General features: G+C 40.3%; 1 protein-coding gene across 1 annotated transcript; it reads right to left on the minus strand.

The window, feature by feature from the left end:
* Window positions 1-601: 601 nt before the first annotated feature.
* Window positions 602-15,950, minus strand: MTPAP (mitochondrial poly(A) polymerase). Its single transcript, XM_026048777.1, is given in 10 exon segments — window positions 602-2,767; window positions 2,770-3,082; window positions 4,497-4,570; window positions 4,658-4,750; window positions 5,928-6,154; window positions 8,285-8,496; window positions 11,830-12,054; window positions 12,520-12,753; window positions 13,272-13,444; window positions 15,815-15,950. Coding segments are annotated over 10 exon segments (1,734 nt in total). The 3' UTR covers window positions 602-2,720.
* Between the last annotated feature and the right edge of the window lie 132 nt (window positions 15,951-16,082).

Raw genomic sequence — 16,082 nt, forward strand, 5'->3', positions numbered from 1 at the left:
AGTCTCGGTCAGATGTCTGCACTGTGCTCCACTGTGGGGCGTGGATCTGGTCTTTGCTCTTCTGCCATGCTGAACTTGCATTCAAAACCTCTTCTTTAACCTATGAGAAGTAATTCAGACTCATTGCTTCACTCTGAGACATTATTTTCATGACATCAGAACATACGAGCAAGCTCTCCAGCACACATCATCTCCATGCTGCTCTCTTGACAAACATCCCACTCTAGTTTCTACTGACAACACAGTATTGGCCAGAAATTGCTTTCAGCGCAGAAATGCTTCTGTGCTCAAGAAATCGGGCCACCTTGCTTGGCTAAACATCCTCCCACCCTCTTTCAACATGATCCACTTCTTCCCTGTCTGGTTCTCTCCCACAGGTGGCTTTTGTCCCAGCAGCGTCGTGCGGCTCTTATCCCAGACACACCTGATGTTCAGCTTAGAGGCTGCTCCCCAGGCCCAGCCAGCAGCTTTGGTTTACAGCACCAAAGGTGCTGATGCAGCAGACTCGCAGGGCCAGCTGAGAGAAGAGTCATCAGAGCTGGCCTCCAGCTCCCTGCACTTAGAGATCATTAAAAAACAAAACAAACAACAAAACCAACCTTCCTGAAATCAGGAAATTAGCCTGCAGCCACAACAGTTGCTCCAAACTATTCCCAAAGGTGTGTGTTCTAGAGTGGCTCAAATGTTTATTAATTTTGGACTGTAAGTGCATAGATGCCAAAGTTCTTATCAGATCTTTCTTATTTCGATCAGAGTGAAGCAATACAAATATATTCTCAGCAGCAGGTATACACATCACCGTTCAGGTTTATGTCTCCATCGCTGGTTGACCATTTTCTTATTACTCTACTGCAATGTTACCCATTCTATTTAAATGTAAAAAATATCAAGCAATCAAGTACCACCCTAATAGCTTGAATGGCTATTACTGGAAAAAACATCTCTCTAGGTTCTATAAATATCAAGGTTCCTTACAGCATTAGTGCCAAGCTTGGTACCAAGATCAGTTTAATGCCAATAAGTTGCAGTAAATTTCATACCAGCCACCCAAAAGAAGTTCACTCACTAGCACGTTAGAACTGAACTTCCACTTTCAGTCTTGAAGAAGTTAATATGAGAAYTAGTTCCCACAACCAGGATAATGAATATGCGAGTCATTCCTTTGATAAAGTATTTATGAATACACACATATGMATATTATTTTAAAATCCAAATAAATTAATAGGGAGTTGAAGACAAGTTGAAGACTTGAAGACTGATGGTCTTCAAGTCACTCAAGACTTAACAGTTTATAATACTAACTGCTGAAGAGCAGTCTTCCCTCCCTAGAAGGAGAAAGAAAACTTTACACCAGTGCTTTGGTAGTATGCATTACTCCCATATTTTTTTCAAGTAAGTAGAACTCAGCGAAAAAGGAAAACACCCTTTTCAACTGTTAATMCTAACATACCAGCCCAGTAAACATTAATAGCAATTCCACACATAACCATATACCACTGCAGCACAAAAAGCTGACTGAAAATGAAACTAATCATGAACATTAATACTTTATCTATAGTATGCTCTCTGCACATAATTTCTTGTACTCGATTTCTCTTATAAGGAACAACAGTCTGTGTAGTTCACATCATAGTTGCATGCTTTTAGGCACACAAATGGCTCTAAACTGGGCAGCTAGAAGACTTACAAATCTGCCTGGAACATCCATATGTCATTTGTCTCTGCTCCCCATTTTCCCTCCTGTCCAACTTGCCTCCTTGCAAAACACACACTTCTGGAGTGGACACAGTGAGAACTCAATGAGGCCTTTGAGCCAACAAGGAATATTGACCCTGGCAGCCAAGGRTCAGAGGGTGATGGGCAGCGCTCTGCTTAATATCTGAAAGACAAGGCAGGACTGGATTCAAGGATAACAGATGATCCCCTACGGACCTCTGTGAGGGACAGAGAGATGAAGYAAAAAGTGGCTGCAAAAGCCCCTTGGAACATGAAACATGAGTTTAAAGTGATGTTGAAAGCAAAGTGACGGAGGAGTGTGTATGTCTGAGTGGGAACCACTCGCATGGATGCACATATGAAAAAAGACCTAACTGAAGAAATTTGAGAACATAGGGCATATATATAAATMTATATATAGTAGCAAACTCATGTTTCCAGTATGAAACAGTTGCAGAATCCATGGAGAGTGATGCTTTATGACACTGTAAACCCTACTGTCCAATTCTATCCTCTTTATTGTGTCTTGGCACGATCTACATGAACGAAAAACAATTACAAAAATAGACACATGCACTTCGGTTTTACTGGCTCCCAGAAGGTGGCTGCAATGGAAGCCACAGTACTAACATTCATCTTCTTTTAAGCTGTGGTTTCACTGAAAGGCGGTTGCTTCTGGAGGTTTCGCTTAACACATCATTTGTGTGTTAGCCAACAGAATTCCCAAAGGCTTTTCCCCTGTTTCCTCTGTCCATTTTTTCATTAAAAACTATGCCTAGCTGCAGGGTAATTCCAAAAGGTATCTGTAAAACTTGTATTTGAATGTTCACAGAACAGATGGAGAAATGGAGAGTAAGGAGGAGAAAGTATAGGGGAGCAAAGCAGACCTGTACAGAGAGCATGGGAATGGAAAACAGAAGTCGTTTGACTCTCCAYTTCTTCATAATAGAAACGTTAATGTCCTCCAGGCTGTGTCACATTCAATTCCTAAAACAGAATAGCAGCTACCGTGTTTCCACATGGAAAGTCATTTTCCCACTGCTTTTTGTAGATTGTTCACGTTACTTAACTTTAAAGAGTCCAAGAGGCTTTTGATTGTTTCACTTCCTATTCCCTTGGCCCTATTCTTGATCGTGTTGGGATTATTTTTTCCAAATGGTATCAGTAGGGCTGCCAGTCCCCAGGGCTCTTTACTGATCATTCGCTGAGTTTTATCTTCCTTCTTTAATATCCAGGCACTTTCTCTGGCCAAAGCGACAAATTTCTCCAGCTGTGGCTGATTAACATTCTTGCTGATATTAAGGTCTTGCTCAAAGGGATTCCAGATATAAAGAGGACACGACTCAGGTTTATTTACTTCCTTTCCCTGCAGATAGTTAAAAGTAAAAGCCAAAGTTGGACATGCGTTACAGGCACAACAAATAACAAATCACTCGCGTTATTAGCATTGGCACTAACAATAAAAGAGTTTTGACCTACTAGAGAACTTTTTGTGATAATTAATCACAGTAATTTCCCTGTTAATCTGACTGTATGATGACTCCTCTCTGAATCCTCTCAGTGCTTGTTTTCCCTGGTACGTTCAACATATATTTCCTTCAAGATAAATAATACACAAGTAGAATTTAGACCATACATTTGGCAATTTCCTTTTGTTTTTCTACGAGTCCAAAATTACTTCAAAATCACTTCAGTCTCCTCCTCCTAATGCCCTCTGCATGGAACAGAATGATTGTGTCATATTAACCCACACAGCTCCATTTGCTAAACTACTACAAGCACTTTATATGTTTGAACCATTCCTCTCTCAGTGCTTATTGAGAGTTTGTATAAGAAAACACTATCACTGCCTTGGCTGAAATTTCTCACGGGTCATTCTGACCTTTAAGCACTGAGATCTTCAGATTACAGTCTACTTTTGGGCGCTCAAAAGTAAAAGRCTCAAAAGTTTTGAGACTATCTAGTTTGCTGTTTAAATGCACTGACAGCTCTGTGTACATCAGTGCTCCTTTGCTGACCTATTCTTTAATACAGCCCCCCTGCAAGCTCTAGTAACAACTTGCCAGCTTATGCTTGCCCGTGAGGAAGCATTCACATACGTGCTACAGCACTCCTGCCCGGGGCCCGAGGCTTCGTTAGATATGAAGCACAGCAGCAGCACAGACAATTCACCTGCCTACTTGAGGCTCCACCATGTGGAGGCTTCTCTTTTGGATCCTGTTAACTGGCACACTTCCTAAAGTACAAGCCCTACACTGGATGCTAGTGCAAACTGCACTAGGAAACTGAAATGTCAGGAGAAAGCTTCAAAACTCAGTTGCACGATTGAATGTGGACACTGTTTGGGTCTGGATTCCTAACTATAAATGCAAAAGCCTGTTGGCATGCAGGGTTTGTAACACACTTTTGCTGTATGTATGACATTTAAAAAGTTGTCTTCCAACAGAATCAAAGTAGTAGCCATTTTGAAACGGCCACTTTTGGTACACGGTAATAGAGAGGAATAAAAATAATAAATAAAGAAATCCTACAAGCTTAGCATTAGAGTTTGTGGTCCCCAAAATACCCAAGAAATCCTATAGCACCATTAAGAACGTTATGCTAAGTGACTTTCTGACAAGAAAGCTCACTTCCTTCATAAAGAGAACTCAGTTTCTATGTATCACCAATTTATTTTGTACATGTAATTCATGTTCACAGAAATGGCTAACGATTGTTGTTTCTCAAACAGCAAATGGAGGAATTCGGTAGATAATGATGAGACATTAAAATGCATTTACCTTTCGAAGATTTATAGAATTCTTTCTGAAATCGAAGCTTCCAAAATATTCAAAAAAGCTATACAGCAATTCATCTAAAGGGAAAAAAAAAAAAGAGCAAACAGTTATAGCAAAAAAGTGTAGTCTCAGTATATTGGCAAGAGGCTTAAAGATTTACTCACCAAGTGTTTCTGTATTTTTTGTAGGATTGATCTTGCTTAAATCACTAACAAATGAGCAATCATAACTTCCAATTACATGCCTGTCTTCATCATCTGAAACATAAATTGCAAACTTATTTTGAACAAAAATGTTAGTGTATTTAATACACGTCATGTCCAATACCTATGATATGCTTGAATTCAATAAATGCTATTGCATAAAGCAAATCAACTTTTAAGTTGATTTAAAAGGGAACTTTCAGGTCAAGATTTAAGTTGTATGATTAAAGAYAAACAATAATAATTCTAATAAGCAAAGCAAAACAAGCATCAGTAAAAGAAGCATYTGCAAAAGCCTACAGGAAGAATATATATGATATTTATACCTCTAAAATTATTTTCTTTACGTACAAAAACCAGTATCTTTGCATACAGTGGTTTACTGTCCACTAAACAACACAAATCCACCAGGTTAATAACTAAGCAGGAGCTTTGGCACTTGGACCTGAACTGTCTAACCTCTTTTTCTGAGAAAAGAAGGGGATTAGGAATATTTTTTGTAAAATTAAGACAGGTGATTTTGTTCTGTGCATACGAATTTTACAGTCATTTTGAAAGCTTATTAATAAATGTTGATGGAAGTATCTGAACTGCTTTTAAAGCAACTGAAGACAACCCTTTAGCTACTCAAAATTTGCAAGGAAGCTGTCAATAAGCCTAAGACATAAATGAGGAAATAACAAGTTTGGAATGTCATTCTCCATCTTTTCATTAGATTTAATGAATATATGTGAAGATATCGTACCCCAAAAGCAACACATGAAATGGCTAAAACAGCCAGCTTGCAAAGATGTAAGCATTATTTCTAGATGGCTTGATCAGTCTCAACGATATCACACATAATGTTATTAAAAAAAAAAAAAAAAAAAACCTTCTTTTAAGCACTTGGTGTCTATAAAACAATACTTATTGTATCCATGAGGGAACCAAACTGGTAACAAATAGGGAGATGTTTAAGAATTTACAAGTCTTCTGAAACAAAAAGGAAAATAAACCAAAACCAGCCAGCACATGGAAGCTGCACTAGGACTGCTCTGATGAAAATAAGTGAGGCATAGAACAATCTTAACTCCTCCAAGTAGAATTTAGCATTGCAAAGAAGATTTATTTTGTTCTTAAGCAAGTGAGGTCTTGTCTTCTCACAAAAATAACACGTGAAACTTGTACATTCCCTCAGAGAAAAATAAACGTGAGAGTCACTCCCATTTTTTTCACAAACCACTGTSTTTACCTGCTAGTGCTCGAAGCTGGTCTACTGTTGGAATGATAGGTGGTGATCTCTTTTGCAGAAAGAAGATGACCATCATTGTCAGAGAGAAGTTGGTAATCCAGGCACCAGGAACACTGTTTGTAAGTCCATGCACACGGGCCCAGCATCGTATACTGAACACCAGTGCTCTCACACGGGAATCAAGACAACCGTAGATATACAGGAGCTCTGAACTTTTTATAGCAATGCTGAGGAAGAAAAAGCATGGCACGTGTAAATACTGAGAGAAGTGGGAAGTAGCAGTGCTAGCTGCTCAGTCCTAGAGCATCAGTCACAATGGAAGAGGATATCCATAAAAAATAACTCCTACCTGTTAAACATATAAAGAGAATGCCTGAGATTGGCCAGCATTCCTGACAGCTTCTCACAGTACAAAGGATAAAGTTAGGGGATAAATACTAAGACTGGACTTGCTTTCTTTCCCTGCTTCCTTGTTACATATGACAAGGAGAAAAAAATAAAAAGTACTCAGGAGCAAAAGTATGCAGAATCAAGGCTGAAAAGATACATTTCATTTAGACACAAATGGCTTTGGAGATGATCTCTATATTCTAATACAAGTGCAAAACAGAAGTTCTTTTACAATCTTACTCCAAAAAGTTATAATATGATGAACTGAAAAATAAGCAATATGCAAAGGCCATGAGATCTGCAAAACAAGTCAACTTGGTAGTTTTCAAATAGATGATTTTTGAGGTTCAGTGCCCTTCAGTTTGTTACGACACAGAATATATTTCTGAATTTTGTACTGGAAGGTATCAAAGACTTTTAGTGTGGCTGGAATAAATGTGCAGTGGTTGTTCAGCAAATGCTTGAAACAAACATAAGCAGTCACTACTGCTAGAAGCCTTGCTTGCAGATGCTCGTTCTTGTCCCCAGGCTGCCACAGCCATATTGTTCATAGCCATTTATTGCAACTATCTGGGTTCAGATCTTGATGAAAAAAACCTGAAGTAGAAGGATAATGGTTTTCAAACACATTGGTTCCTGATCTGCGTCATCACAACCTTGTACAAAAGTTCTTAGGCAGCACAAAGGAGAGGGCAAAGAAAAAGCAGAAAAAAATACAACGAAGCACAATGTAATAATGAGACTTATTCTGGTGACAGTCTGGGGACATTTTTAGTCTAAAGAGCTTGTTGAACTCTTGCTGCAGGAGTCTTTACTCCCAATCTTGAGCTTAATTCCTTTGAGGAAAAAAAAAACCAACGCATTTTAGGCATACTTGCCACATAAAAGGTAGTAATTCCTTGACTTACAAATTTTGACTGTGAAATGCTTCTCCATTTACACAAATTTGTTTTTACTCCAAATAATAACAAGAGAACAGAGATGGTCACAACTGACCAATTGCTCAGCAGAGGATTACAAGAAAGTTTGCACAGAATTGACTTGCACTGTGGCTACATGTATAAGGCTCCATTTCAGAGCAGAAAAACACTTTTTCTTTACTCCTTAACAGCTCCTATGTATTCTGAAACGGAATTTAGGATGATTCAGAAAATTCAATCTAGGATCTGGTTCAGATCACAGAATCTGCATTAAAAGTTGTAAGTCAAAGTCTTCTTGAAAGATCATCACTCATACTTTAGTACTCCCTGACACATACGTAAAGGGCTGGGTTCTTTCTAAGTGCGTATCTTTAATCCATTATGTCTGCTGCACTGGCAGAAAAACACTATTCTTAATAAAACAAGTGACAGTAAAGCAGAAAAATATGCTTCCTATCAACCACTAGTCACGTAATAAGTGAGAGCAAGCAGGAGGAGGGAAAAAAAAACCACAGAGAGATTTCTAAGAAGCCTGCTCCCTCTATTGGACACTCTTGTGAAAAGCCATAATGCCAGTAAAAATTTTCTGAAGCAGCAGGTAACGTATCATTCCAGATGCCTTGCCAGCAAATACAAAACAAACTCCAAAGATTCCTGAAATAACTAAAAACCCAGTCACTGCAAAGCAACTGAAAGCCTATAATGAAAATTAATATATTGCAGTTTCTTAATCTGAGAAGTAATGCAGAGGAGACCGTACATGTGCACATAGCGACATAAGAAACTGTCATCTTTCAGTTCAATAAAAGACAATGGTTTTGCATAGTGTTCTTCAGGTTCAGCTAGCAAGTGTTCACTATGCTGGAGGAGAGTATCTTAAAGAAAAAAAAAAGCTTTACAATTGAGAAACATAAAATTGCTGGCCCCAAAAGTACAAATCAAGTTCTCTTTTATCGTATTTGTTACAAAAGCTTGTTAACCAGCATTCATTGCAGGTTTTCAAGTTACAGGTATATTCTACCTAAACTCTTTAAAACCAGGTCTTACCTGTTGCTCACTGACAGGTCACACTGAAATCCTGTTGGCTGATGTGAGAATTTCACCAGTGGGCAGCGAGCRTTGAGTATCTTTTGCACACTCACACAGCCGGGCCCGAAGTGGTCCAGGCAGTCCCCGATCACGGACAGGATTTTCTGAGTGGCCAACCTTTCCGAGGGCAATCTCTTCAGCTGATACTCCATCTCAAACGGACCTTTGGTCTGCCACAAAATTGTAAAAGGAAACTGTTGGCTATAGAGTTGAGGAGATATTTAAGAATAATCCTGGATGACTATAACATTTTGCCAAGGACTGTGCAATTTGAGCTGCTAAGACCAATGCATTATTTAAAGCAGCCTGCAAAGCTTGGTGAAAAATACTGTTTATGTTCTTTCTCAGTAAYTCAATTTTTGCAGGTTAATAAAGAACCACTTATTGTGAAATTAGCTGCTTTGATGATGGTATAGTACATCACACTATTGTCTAAAGCAAATAACTGTGGAATTCCTGACAGAGTACACACACACTATAGAGAGAGAAAAAAACCAAAAGTACAGTTTTAAGGTAAAAATAAAAAAGGGAACCTAACCACTGCTCACTTCATACTACCAATGTTTTCTTTCCATATCCTCACAGAATGTGTTATTGAATCAAGTAGCACTGTAAAAGAAAAACTTTTTCATCCTGAAAAGGATCCAAAATTATAGCATGTGCATTTCCTTTTTAAAAAAAAGTTTCTGTAAAATTGAAAATAATAATTTCACATCAGATTTTTTTTCTGACAGATATATTTTGGGGGGCTGCATTCCTACCATATTAGACATGCATTTTCTTGTATGTCTTCGTAGTCGTGATTTTCATACATAYAGTTTATACTGAAATAAAGCATTTATATGAAATCTCTGCTCTTTTTATAGTCTATTTTTAAACCTTAGCTATTTCTGCTTGCTAATCCAATACTTACACTGACTTACCCCTCCCTAAAAGCAGCTTATGGGTGAGTGCTGAGTGAAAAGCTTTATGCAGTCACCCAACCAGTCCTCCAAGTCACCGCTACATGAGGCTCCGTTTTGTTATCACCAGGCTAGTGCCAAGAAACAAGGCACGCACAGACAGACAGTTCAGAAGGCCTGGCTCTTGTAACCCCCTCCTCAAAAACCCACTTTAAGGCACCCAATTTCTGTGCAATCATCCAGGCAGTTTTTCCTGCTCTCCTCTTGGCCATGCTTGGCCGTGAAGCAGTGCTATGAGCGAGCCCTGCTCCAAAGGCAAAGCAAAAGGAGCCCACATCTGTACAAAGGGAAGCAAGGAGCTGCCCGGAATAGGAGACTGAGGTAGTGACGGAAGAAGAAATGGGGACTTGGTTGTTGAGTCAGTATCCTGGTGTCTTTTTGCTTATGGAACAGAGACACTCGCCCCAGATCTGTGCCCCAGCCACGTGGCCCACAACAGAAGAGGTGATAAAGTAAACTAGGGTTTTGCAACAAATTCAYGAGCTACCCTCAAAAAGAAGCATAACTCTTTGAATCCTAAAGCTGCGACACTAAAAGCGATCAATGAACTATGTTTAAAGTAACTCAACTACTCTCCCAAGCAGCCTGCACGTTAAAAAAAATAATCTCCGTGCAAACACATGGGTCCTTTTGATCCTCTATGGGGAAGAATAATTTTCACGGGGTAAAAAAAAAAAAAAAAAAAAAAGCAAAAAAAGCAAAGTCACAAATTCCATACTAAAGAATGCTCTCCCATTTGCTGCCTTTTTCAGTCACAATCACTGATGGGTTCTCCATAAATGTAAATAAATGTAAATAAATGCTGAAATAGCTGGTCTTCGTCCACTGCTCGTAGCCTCCTGAAGGTCTGTGACCGCTTAGCAGACAGAAGATATCCTTTGCCCTGCAGCTATGTCATCTTATCATTAAAGTTACCTTCCTTCATTCACTTGTCCCCAAAATCACAAGCAGTTTATGTAAGTTAGTAACACAGTTTGCCAGGGAGAAGACCACTCTTGTCTTTCCTCAAAAGCAGTAAGCATTGGCTGCCTATGAGGGCAAGATGTGCCTGCATCACAATTTCCTACAAAATACAAAGCTCTCTAGGTGCTGGCTTCTTGGTCTCCTTTATTCTTTGGTTATATCTGAATTAAGATGCACTAATGATTTTTACTCCCCTTCATAGGCCAATTCTGTGATGCACCTTATTATTAAACATCTTTTCAAATTGAGGCAGCAGTTATGCCCGCATTTTAACAGTCAAAAATATGCATCAGAAGATCATCTTGTTGATTTTATTGATACCACCCTGCTTGCACACAAAGCAAAAGCCTCACTGCACCACATGTAACAGTTTACATGTTCCATGCAGCCTGCTAACCTGTCATGCAACACAACAACATAAGCTCAGACAGTAGCCCTGGGGGCTCGTGCTTAAGAACTCCTGACTAAATACCCATTAAATTAACACACACATATAATTATCTGTCCTTGCACTGACAAAAGAGATGTCCTCATCTCTTTGGTGCCTCTCAGAACACCCATTGTATTATTTTGATTTCTCCCACAGGATTTTGCAGGCCTAGAACACCTTGCACAGTCCCACGAGAGGACAGGTTGCTTCAAAACACCCAGTGATAACAGGACAGCTCAGGAATAACATTCTTACAGTATGATGGTCTAGAGCTCACAGATGAGTTTATGAAACTCAACAAGAATGTTAATACAGCTGCCATGCCAACAACTTAACACTGGTAAGAATATCAGTGGCATGTCTGGTTTGAGGATAATGAAGAATAAGTTCAAACACCTACCTCGCTTTTAGCTGTTTCACTGCATTTACACTCCTTTCTTTTCCCTAGTCTACCATCAGCTATTAATTAGAAAGTACTTTTGCTGTATGAACTCAGTAAGAAAACCAAAACAGTTTTCATAAACTGACTGACATTTCAGTTAACACTATCAACAAAAATAGTTAGAGGATAAATGAAATGGCTTCAGAGACATGGTCAAATATGATTTTCCTAACTGTAGCAAACAATACCACCACCAAACAAGAGAACCTGAATMATCTTTTTAAATGTTAAAGTTACTCTTTAAATCAAGGAAAAGAGCCTGACAACCTTCCATTAATACCTTTGCACACGCAAACACAAAATAATTATCTTTGAAGCGTATGTCCAAGAGCTCCAGAGAAGGAAAACCAACAGCAGGATGGGAAGATCTGGCTTGCTCAGTCAGCTCTGAGGAATTCACCCACAGTGAAATTTACCCTCATGGTGCAGACAAAGCCCACAGGAGCACCAAATTATTTTTCCTATAATGACAAACATTTCTTCTTCAGTGTCACACTCAGTTTTGAAAATTCTTCCAGTCTAAACTTTCAAATAAATTTATCAATTTTTYATTTAGATTTATGTGAAATCTTTATCTTTTTCTGTCTTCCGTCTATCCTTTGTTTATGGCTCTGACATTTAGACTGACTTTGACATTTAGAGGAGCAAATGAGCTGCTCTGTCAAAAAATTATCCAAATGACTGAATGTGTACAGAATAACCTTACCATTTTTTTAATGTGCTTTCTTGCTTCATTGAAGTCCAGAAACATGTCCACATCACATCCCAATTTGCCAAAGGTGTTCACTGAAGAGCCAAATGGCTTTACCACGCTGTCTGGGAAATAGGCACGTGCAAAATCCGAAACCAGAGAACAGGCCAAATATCGGAGCTTGATATTTTCTTCTGTAAGCTGATACTCATTCAGCAGAGTGTACATCTGACTGCTTATCTAGTGCAGAAATTGAACACAGTCAAGATACAGTGACCCATAATACATATAMATAYAYATATAWMAAATATATATGAATGTTATATATAATATACACATTATAATGATTATAGAATTATATTTATATATAAATATATATAATTTTAAGGTATGATAATTATATTATTATATTATTAATTATATTATATTATAATTATAATTATAATTATATAATTTAAAATTAATTTCTCTGTGGTTTAAACACAGGTTTGATTCACAGAGACATTTATTTCATATAGAAAAATACATGTGGCAATTAAAGTAACAAATTTCATCTATTTGTTCCAATGTGTGAAAAGCAAATTCAAAATTCTCCTTTTTTTAAAGACAGAAATAAAGTGTACTCCAAGACATACATGTCCACTTGCAAATCTGAAATAAGTTGGTTGATGTTTAGTAAATAGAGATTGACAAACCTATACTTACACTGTCAGCACCACAAAGYTTTTGGATAAGGTCTTTCACTGGAATGTGAGACTGAGGAGAGAGGCGAATTTGTGTCTCAGCAGCAGCTTGAGCCACTAGGTTTTTCATCGTGAAAGTAAAAAGTCTAGATTTAAATGGAACAACATGATGTTCTGTAGCACCGGGGATTCCAATAACATCCTGTAATGAAGCTATACTGTTTTTATCAGAGAATTCTATTAAGGCATGGATACCCTAAAACAAAGAGTGGAAAGAGACAGGGTTAGATAACTACACAAGAGATTTGAATTAATTATATCAATATTATTCAGGTATTCATACAACAGTTCTGAAGCTCAGTGATATTCTCTGTACTTCAGCATATTTTTTAGACACCTTTTGACAAGAGGTCAAAACAAAATTAAGATCTGCAACTCTTGGCTGTGAACACTAAACACAGAAGTATTAAAATCCATTTATCTTTGCAATTGTAATATTCAAAAAAAAGTAAAAAAAAAGGTTAGTTCTACTGTTAGAACAAAAAGCAGTGTTAGGTATGAGCCTTAAAGACTTGCCATCCATCATTTATAACAGGTGCTGCTTAGCTGACAAAAAAAACTATTACTTAGAAACTTGTAAACTTTAATAAAAAAAAAAGTTTAGTACAACAGCTATCCATAACATGCTCAGCTTATATATGTAAAGCCTACTCAAAGTGCTAGCATTTCTTTTAGTTTAAGTCTAGATTCTAGCATACATTATCAATTACTTACACGATTTTCAAAAAAGAAGTGGCTGTTAATTTTTCCATGACTGGACAAATACTGCAATAATTTTTTCTCACTGATTTTTGATGGACACTTAATCAAAACAGTCCGTTCTGCTTGCTCCAGCCGCTCTGTTTGAAGCTCAGTGAATGTCTTCTTTCTGCCATTGACCTCAGCATCTGTGTGAACAAATGCACATCAGAGTTTTTCTACACAAACATGAAGATTTGAAACCGATTTTAGCACATTTAATCTTCTCTTTTGGGTACGGACATAAGTACAAAGAATTCCTCTGGCTCTCCAAGAGCAGCACAGGAAAACAATCAAGAAACATGAGGGCAATTCTCTCATAAACACATTTATTTGTAAGAACGAAGACTGAGAAATGTAGGAAGAAAATAATACCGGCCTCCCCGATCCTCCGGGAAGGTTGATGACACAAGGAACACTCGCTCTTCTCTTGTGTGTTMATCACTACCAGAAAAATCGGCACTCACAATCTGACTTGGTGCAGCAATCTGGCACTGCAGGACCTAGCTGGCACCAGGCAAGGCTTGTGCAAAGCTGCACTGAGAAGGAAATCCACCTCCACTACCACAATACCAGCACTTTTACCCTGGAACAACGAAACACTTGGCTRTTTTAACAACTCGCATCTTTTCCAGTAGGCTCCTACCTCGCAAAACACATTTCATGCTACGTTTTCATGTACTCATCAGAACCCACAGATCAGTCTTACTCCACCATAGTATTGACCCTAGATATTGCTGCCAACAGCCTCCAGAATCAACACGGAAATGAGACACCCTGGACCAGGGGGAAGCACAGAAAATGTTTTTGTTGATTACAAAGCAGGGAAGAGCAACATCCTAAATTCAAAATAATATCCACATCCCTGCAAAACCCTCAAGCTTCCAACTGACCATGTTAGTATCACAGCCTGTGAAACTGCTCCCTGTAAACACAGTCATTCCTAACTCAGACCTGGAAGCTGGAGAACAGGCACTTATTTCCCTGTGGCTCCTATCAGGCAGGGAAAGTTCAGAAAGCTTTTTACACTACTTTTAATTTTGAGGATGATATAATAGAATTTTGTGGCCTCAAGACAATCTTAACTACAAACTAATGAAGATTGTAAAGCGCTTATTWAAAAAAAACTTTTATTTTGCAATAAGTTTATTGGGTTTGTCACACAGGGTAACACTAGGCAAAGTAGTTGTTTCAATAGCTTAATATTATAGTAACTTTTGACTAAAAGACTGAAGAGGCAGAAGATAGGGAGGTTGGACTAGATGATCTTTAGAGGTCCCTTCCAACCTTAACCATTCTGTGACTCTGTGATGATAAATATCCTGTTATCCCTGGGGTCAGAGAAGCGATGAAAACGACACGTCCCACGGGTCAGTAACACAACCAGAAGACGAACCCAAGGCTTCCCACACGCAGAGCTGCCTCCACAGGGCCAGGCTGGCTCTGCAGTTCTTCACTGTGTGAGCTGAGCACCGCAGCAGAGCATGTGCTCCGAGCTGCAGTGCTCCCCGAGCCCTGCTGCCATCTGCACAGCCCAAGCACGGCACGGGCGCAGCAGCTCTCATCCAAACAGCCATCCTAAGCAATTCAAATGGGGGAAAAGCTTTCAGCTTTACTTTCTTCCCCCATTTCCACAGCATTTCCACCTAAAGTGGCTGTGACAAAATGTCACTAAACTGGGACAAACTAGCACGACCCCTGGCAGGAACACCACCGTCTCCACACGATGCTCACATCCCCCCCAGTGCTGCCCTCTGATGCTGGGCTAAGTACTCACATGGCCTCGTAACAAACCAAGTGACAAGAACTCTCTGTTCAGGCCATCAAGGAGGTGCCACCTGATGCTCTTCAGGCCCTGAAACACCAACATGGGCACATGGCTGTGCTCACGAGAGCAGGATCACRGAATTACAGGAAGACTGAGGTTGGAAGGGACCTCTAGAGATCATCCAGCACAACCGCCTGCTCCAGCAGGGACACCCAGAGCTCGGGGCACAGGGCGGCATCCAGGCGGGTTGGGAAAATCTCCAGAGAAGGAGACTCCACAACGTCCCTGGGCAGCCTGTTCCAGGGCTCTGTCACCCTCATAGCAAAGAAGCTCTTCCTCACATGGAGAAGGAACTGCCTGTGCTTTGATTTACACCCATTGCCCCATGTCCTATCGYTGGCCACCACTGAGGAGAGTTTGGCCCCATTCTCTTCACATTCTCCCCTCACGTATTTCTATTTGTTGGTAAGATCCCCTCTCAATTTTCTCTTGCTTAGTCAATTCTCCTAAGAGAGACGCTCCAGTCCCTTAATCACTGCTTTATCCTGGGCCCTCTCTGGGAGCGCTGCACAGCGTCCGGGCTCTGCAACGACCACGGGCTTCACACGCGGCACAGCGGCCCACGGGAGCAGCGCGGCCGCCTCCCGGCTTAGCCGATCCCAAACCGGGATCCCAAACTCTGGAATTAGCACAAGAGGCCGGGGGAGGCCGCAAGGAGGCCCGGGGAGGAGAAACGGCCCGGCGTCCTCACCTGCCTCTTCGGCGGCCGCCAGCGGCGGCGCCCTCCTCTGCGCCGCGGTGCCGGTCGAACCGAACCGCGGCTGAGGGCCCAGGCCGGAGGCGGGAAGGCGCCAACGGCCGCGCAGCAACGCCAGGCCCAGCGCCATTACCGCGCAGCGTCGGCCGCCCCTCCTGCGCACGCGCGCGCCGCGCTCGACGGCGGCCGGCGGGGCTCAGCCCGCACCGTGTCGCGTTGCGGATTGAACTGGGGGCGGGGGGAGAGATTTTGGGGGGGGGGG

This window comes from Nothoprocta perdicaria, unplaced genomic scaffold (genome assembly GCF_003342845.1).
Source record: "Nothoprocta perdicaria isolate Ctin4 unplaced genomic scaffold, notPer1 scaffold_57, whole genome shotgun sequence".
Classification (NCBI taxonomy): domain Eukaryota; kingdom Metazoa; phylum Chordata; class Aves; order Tinamiformes; family Tinamidae; genus Nothoprocta; species Nothoprocta perdicaria.